Genomic DNA, 7356 nt, shown 5'->3' with positions numbered 1-7356 from the left:
GTTGGAAGAGAAAGAGAATATAGAGAGAGAAAGAGAAGATATAGAGAGAAAGGGGGTGGAGGAGATGATTGGAGAAGAATAAGTTATAAAAAAAATTTATGGAGGTCGCCGGAAAAAGATGTCGCCGGCGACATTTTCCGGCGACATATTCCGACGATCTTATGTGGACAAATGTGACGTGGAAATTGCTTGGTGAGGTGGACAAAGAGAAAGAAAACACATTTAAATTACGAATTTGCCATAAGGGTATAATGGAGAAGCTTACAAAAATATGGTGGGGCCAAACAGGAAATTGGGGCCAAAACGAACTGCCGGACACAATTGGGGGCCAAAACGGTAAGTTGGTCACAATATGGAGGCCAAAACGGAATTAACCCTACATTTTATTGCTTATTCTCCACTTATGTCGATCGGGATGTATTTTAAACCGAGGACCAACCATTCAGGTAACAGTTTTCTTTTGTCAATTTCAATAAGAGAAATGCTAGATTTACAACTTAAAATCTGGAAAACTCATCCAGATTGACATGGCACTTAGGTGGAATCTTGGAATTTCAAATGCATTTATGAGTATTTTTTTACTGTTCCCAAACTACCCTTCTTTTCACTTATTTCTCTCTCTAAAGCTTTACCCAATCTCTTTTATTCTCTCTTGTTCTTGTTCTTATTCTCTCTGAACCTTCAAAAGCCGGGTATTACTTATTTCTCATCACCAAAACCTTCACCATTTGTGAAAAAAATATTGATTAGTGGGATATTTGAATTTTTATTTGGGTAGAAAGCACCAAAACCTTTTTACCCAATCTGTTTTGTTATCATCTCTTGTTCTTGTTCCCAAACTTCCTCCTGAAAATCAGAAATTCAGAAAACCCCCCAATTTTGATGATCTAATGCACTCCACTGGTGTTAAATACTTGCAAACAACTGCTCATCTCTCTCTCTCTCTCTCTCTCTCTCTCTCTCTCTCTCTCTCTCTTTCTCTCTCTTTCTCTCTCTCTATTTCTCTATGTAACTTCCTCTCCCTCTAAGGAGTTTCTCTCTCTAACGAGAAATCTCCATAAATGATTGGTGTTGGAGGTTTCTTTCATACAAGTGATATGAGAGAAGTTTCTTAACATTGATTAAGTTTGGTTGTTTGATAAAGTTGAATTAGTGAAGATTATTGATTTTGATTTCGATCTAGAAGATCTAGGGCATAAAGAAGAAAAATTCTTGATTCTTCTCTTGTCAAAATAGATATGTGGGTTAAGAAAAAAAACTTGATTTCTTGATTAAAAAATGCCTTGATTAAAATAAGTTACTTATTAAATTTGAAGAAAGACAGAACAAAGAAGAACAAGAGATGATAACAGTGAAGGTTTTGAGAGAAACAAGAGAAGAGGGGGTAGATTTGTAAAAGTAAAAAACTACTCATAAATGCATTTGAATTCCAAGATGCCATGTCAATCTGGATGAGTTTTCCAGATTTTAAGTTGTAAACCTAGCATTACTCTTTCAATAATCAACCCTCTTATTTATAATTGAATGAACTATGAAATGTCTTAATTGTGCAAGTGAACATCTATATAGTACAAATCGAACTTAAAATCTTGCGACGGTCTACTTGATGCAATTTTTCGGAAATAGATGCTACAACAAACTTTGTACAAATTTTTAAACAAGAGTGTATTAAAGCTCTAGCTGCATTCACCTTTTACCAAGATTTGAATCTTCCTGTATAGAAAAAAAAATAGAATGGTTTCGATGTGACTTTCTGTGAGAAATCTCCAAAAGATTTTTAGAGATCGAAATAAGGCATTTCATGATCATTACGACATTACCTATATAGTTAGGAGCTAGTTAATTGTTGGGAGTGAGTAATCTTGAAAATAAAGATAGTTTTATACATGATTTTACAATCATAATTGCCTCTTTCATTTTTCCTCCCCTGAAATAATAATGTCAATGGGCCCTTATCTCATTCTGTTAACCCTCATTTCTTTCAAGTTACTTAAAGTTGGAAAGAAATATTTTTTCTAACAAATTATTAGATAAACATTACCTGCATTTAGCTGTATTAAAGGACAATTCCATCATGTTTTCGTCTAATCCAACGGTTTAATTTTTTGAATTAAGAATTACGTAGTGCTTTACCATAGGATCATCAAAGGTAAAGAGTAGGACCATCCATTTTTTTTTATAGAAGTGTTAAAAAAGAATGTTACTTTTTTGTATTAAAGTTGGCCAGCTTATTAGAGGTGGATTAGCATTCAAATTGAAAAAGAACATTTTGAAATTAATTCCACTAGTGGTGAACTAATTTTGTACTAATTACACTATGGGTTTCTTGATTCAAATGTCAATCTCATCTTAAAAACCTCCTAAAAGGTGAACTTTTCAATTTCCACACCATCTATACGTTAGTTCTTGACGATGTTTTGTAGTTTCCATCTAGAGGCGATCAAGGATAAGAATCTATATCCTTCATCAAAAAAAAAGGATAAGAATCTATATTGTCTTTTCCACCTATTCTTAACACGACCTTAAAATTGAATTTCTCACCAAAACTTGTTCAACATAAATATGAGAAGAGACATAAAATTATTGCGGTATTTTTACGAAAAAATTTCACGATGCTCAATAATGCTAATAAATCAATCCAACAACATAACAGTATCACGTGGAACACTCGTGCATAAACATTTATTTCTTTCAGTGACAAGCTACGATCAATCAAGTATAGTACTCTCATCTCATCATTATTGCTACTATGATACTCCTGGGTCAAAACCACTCAGAACTAAACCCTCATTGTTATTTGGCCAAACATCAATTTGTAGGTACTAAAAGGAGTATTCTAATTAACTATTATATACTTTACAATCTTTATGATATTCTTCATATTGGTGCCCTACCCTTATCTAAATTTGTGGTTTGTATTTTAGGGCAAGATTTTCAAAAATAAAATGAAGCTTTTTAGGTCTTGTTATCTTTTCTACCCAAAAAAATCTAAAATATTAATGACTAGTAGTTGAGGTAGAGGACCAAGAAAAACTTGCCCCCTATAGTTAACCATAATGAGCAAATTGACCTTAATCAAATCCACTAATTTTACAAAAGAGAAGTATTTAAATTCCAAAATATTATAAAGGACCATTTACGCCGCTTAACAAAATTAACAACACTTCAGTCAATCCATCAATCATTTCTTATTGAACTTTTGTAAGATTGTATATACGAAAAATATGACAGAGCTTTGGAATTAAAGTTATACTAGGCAATTTTTAAGATCAAATAATTAACTTTGTGTTAATCTAAAACTGGTTGAACGGTGCGATGAAACAAAATGATGGTTCTGTAATAACATCCTTTATGTGACGCTTCCTCGCCTTTTGATTAATGTCGTAATAGGCCTAGTAACTAGTTTTAGATAATGTGACTAAGAGTCCACCATCTGATGATTTTAAAGGTATCAAAATAATAAAAGATAACACGAAAACTTATTTTTTAAGCAAATAATGGCTTAAGTTTAAATTTAATGCAGTTTTGCCGTCTGGTCGGTTTCCAAATGAAATTTATATGACGTCGACCTGAAATTAATCACATTAACATATTTTTATTTGTTTTGTTTATCTAAACTATGCAACAAGAAAGAACAGTTCTCATAATTAATTTCTTATTTTAGTTTTCAATTCATAAAACAATGCAACAACATTCTCTTTTAATGTATTCAACATATCTCAGATGAAGAATACAAAACTTAAAAGATTCTATTTTCTAATAAAATATGGTATTTTAATAAAGTTTTATTTGATTATTACATCTTGAAGCATCTTTTTTAATGGTAATTATTTTTTAATTTCCATATAGGATTAGTTTGCTTTCTAGACTTTTAAGCAATAAAGTGAGGATTAATATTTGTGATTGTGGGTTGTTAAAGTATGAGAGTCCTTATACCGAGAATAAAACTTATGTGCCAGAATTTTCTAAGAGAAACATAAAGATGTCTAGGAGATATGAACAATAAAGTTGTGGAGTAATATAAAATTTATTATCTTCCGATATTATTCTTTACTTGTTTTTCTAAACATAAATTAAAGGTTAAAATTCAGTTGCTATTGCAGAAGTAAGTTATCTTACACATAAATCTTTATTCACGAAGACTTTAAATTCGATCAGAAAAACACAAATCTCTGCGACAAGATAATCCTCATATACGTAATGAAACTTTCCACCTTTCTTGTACTATATGAAGAAATTTGTGTCACGAATAGGACACATTTTCTTGGATTCTATTACAATATTTATTAATTTTTTGTGTCTCACTAAATAGAGCTCTAGTAAGATGACTTTAGAGTTGGTTGGTGCTGGTGGAAGATGGTATTGTAATTTCACTTTTTCAATTATCAAAGAGCAACATAAATCTTTCAACCGAAAAATAAGAGCAAGATAAGAACTTACTTTTCAATAGGTCTCTTGTAGAGCTACCTAAAAACTATCCTTTTTTGTTTCAACATGTGCTACTAGACCCTAAATATGCAACTTCTTTACTACTTTAGTGGAAAGCAACCTCTGTTTTTTCCCCCTCACTTTGTTTTCCTACTTCCATTCTTCTTCACTTTGATTTATGAAAGCTTTTACTCTTCCCTATTGTGAAAGGTATTTTTGTTATAAAATGGGCAATCAATACTAAGAAAATGAGAGAAGAATATGGAGATATTTGATTTGAGCTTTCCTATTTCTATTTTCACATGAAAAGAAGACAAAATAGAAGAGATACTTCCAAGTAGAATATAGTATCTCAACAAAAAAAAAAAAAAAAGTAGAATATAGTAATAAAAAGGAAAGATAAATTGAAAGGACTTGACATTGGATGTAGGGACAACTGACCTACCCATGTGGCTTAGGGTACCCTACTCTTAGTCGGTTAGTTGGTCTCATATGTACCAAGTTCTCTCGGAAATATTTCAACAAAAAAAAAGTTCTCTCGGAAAGTAATATTTTACCTTTCGATTAACCACGATCATTTACAATGACTAGTAAATAAAAAGAAATTTCTACAATTAAAAAAAACAAAATAGGGTGGAAGTACTAAATTTTAAGAGACAAATTTTTGAAGGAAAAATCATGTCGTAAATAATATCAATAGCAGTGCTCGTGAAAGAAAGCAAATGTGAAATCACTATTGTCTTTCTAAGACATTAAAGGCATAGTTTCTATTATAAACCCAACCCACCTTACTCTTACCCAATTCTCTCAAACAAAAACCTAATTAGCTAAATAAACTTTATTTTAAAGTGAACATATTTATACAAATCTATTATAATTCCCTAGCGAGAATGATAGTTTGCATGTAAAAGTGGGTTGACATCAAGAGTGAAATGTCGAATTTCACCCTTTGCTTATATCGACAGATTTTTGGGACAGACTATCGCTCTAGTTACAGAAATTTTTCGGACACACTATCACTCTTGTTACAGAACTGGCGCCTTTCCAGAAATTTATGGCAGATGAAGATAAGATGTTGGGGCCTAAGGGGAGTGGATGTAAGTGTGCGTCAGTGCCTGATCATGGACCCACCAAAAACCTCCCTCTCCATATATATCTCTCTCTCCCTTTCTTTCTCTCTCTACTTTCATACCTTTTCTTTCAAGGAATCTCTAAAAGAAAGATTACAAGTAAGAGTATTAAGAGGAAAGCAAAAAAACCAGAAGAGAAAAAGACACCAACCCAACTGATTTCAGTTTTTATTTATTAAAAATATAGTACAATTTCAAACATTTCCACCAATATCTCACCATGTGTCAATCTTAGCACAAACCCAATGATTTTATATTGATCTTCTTACCTAGTTGTTGTTGTTGTTATTAATATCTCAATTAAACAACTCCCCAAAGTCTCAATTTGATCTTATAGTAATTGTATTTAGTACTTAGACTTCCCCTGTTTCATTTTAGACATTTACCTGCAATTCTCTTAGGTGGTTGACATAGACTTCTTTCCTCTTCTATCTTCTATACCTTCTTCTTGAGACTAGAGAGAGAGAGAGAGAGAGAGAGAGAGAGATGGGGAATTGTCAAGCTATTGATGTAGCATCTTTGGTGATACAACATCCAAGTGGAAGAGAAGAAAGATTGTATTGGCCTGTAACTGCAAAAGAAGTAATGAGATCAAACCCTGGTCATTATGTAGCTCTTATAATCAATTTAGTCATGACAGAGGAAGAAGATAAACACCACCACCACCACCAACAACAAGAACAAGAACAGAAAGATAATAATGGTGTTCGAATTACGCGTGTTAAATTACTCAAATCTACTGATACTTTGAATCTTGGTCAAGCTTATCGTCTCATCGATTCTCAAGGTTCTTACTTCTTACTTTCATAATCCTTCTCTTGTTCTTAAGTGGTTTAGATGGATAATTTTGATTCAATTTGTTAATCTAATTTATGGTTTCTTGTTTATGTTCTTGGGTTTTTATAGAGGTAATGAAAGGGTTGTGGGCTAAAAAGTTTGCAAAGATGAAGAAGAGAGAAAAATCAGAATCAAATGAACAATCATCTCAAAGATTAATGATCCAAAATCAGGAATTTGGAAGTCAGACAGAGGAAACAAACTCTAACCCAGGGCAGATTAATCAGGTCTGAATCTCATTTTTCGTACTTTACAGATAAAATAAGATACAAATACTAATTAAATTAATCATATTTTTCAGGCAACAAAATCGGAAAGACATCGACAAAGAACGACATCGTCTTCTTTAACTAGGTCGAGACATTGGCGACCTTCGTTACAGAGCATATCAGAAGCAACAAGTTGATTACTTTCATTGAACTTTTTTTTTTCTTTCTTTTTTTTCAAACACCTTGTAAGAAATGAAATTGCTGATCCTTGTTCTTGTCAAAGATGGCTTAGTGGGAAGGAACTATGGAATTAGCTAGGAGTTATTGTTTGCTCAAGATTTCAGTTTCTATGGTTCATGTTTGCTAATCAAATTCACATTTTTTTTCTTTACAAAAGTAGCCAACTTTATCGAAAAGGAGAGAGGAATTACAACAAACAATAACTCATATTAAAACAAGACGTGAACAATTCACCCGAACTCGATAACAATGTCCTGAAATATGTATCCGAAGAACATTTCACATATTCAAACATTTGAGTTTTATGTATCTCAAATGGAAAAGAAACAAACTCGAACGGGGCTGTGTGCTCATGAAAAGGAGATGAGCATAAAATCAAATAAGGTTAAATACTTCTCTGTGATAGTCTCACGTAGCTCGCGAGAGAGTCTCGAGCTTGAGCTATAGGTGCACGATCATACTTAGTAAGTAGCGATGAGGTCTTTTGGTGGGCTCGTGGAGCCTCCGCCCAA

General features: G+C 32.5%; 1 protein-coding gene across 1 annotated transcript; it reads left to right on the top strand.

Annotated features, from left to right (window-relative positions):
• The first annotated feature begins 5328 nt into the window (after nucleotides 1–5328).
• Nucleotides 5329–7000, top strand: LOC147542781 (D-ribose-binding periplasmic protein). The gene is made up of 3 exons (XM_086637734.1): nucleotides 5329–6345; nucleotides 6465–6622; nucleotides 6697–7000. The coding sequence occupies exons 1-3, from the start codon at nucleotides 6045–6047 to the stop codon at nucleotides 6799–6801; spliced, it is 564 nt and encodes a 187-aa protein (XP_086493860.1). The 5' UTR covers nucleotides 5329–6044; the 3' UTR covers nucleotides 6802–7000.
• The last annotated feature ends 356 nt before the right edge of the window (nucleotides 7001–7356 follow it).

This window comes from Eschscholzia californica, unplaced genomic scaffold, assembly GCF_041429995.1.
Source record: "Eschscholzia californica isolate CP2 unplaced genomic scaffold, dmEscCali1.0.p SCAF_4, whole genome shotgun sequence".
Lineage (NCBI taxonomy): Eukaryota > Viridiplantae > Streptophyta > Magnoliopsida > Ranunculales > Papaveraceae > Eschscholzia > Eschscholzia californica.
This window is presented reverse-complemented; position numbering and strand designations above follow the sequence as displayed.

Excerpts from the sequence above, each read along its gene's own strand:
- LOC147542781 (XM_086637734.1), top strand. The coding sequence starts at position 6,045 with ATGGGGAATTGTCAAGCTATTGATGTAGCATCTTTGGTGATACAACAT. Across the intron at positions 6,346-6,464 it reads TCGTCTCATCGATTCTCAAG|AGGTAATGAAAGGGTTGTGG; the intron begins GTTCTTACTTCT and ends GGGTTTTTATAG. Across the intron at positions 6,623-6,696 it reads ACCCAGGGCAGATTAATCAG|GCAACAAAATCGGAAAGACA; the intron begins GTCTGAATCTCA and ends CATATTTTTCAG.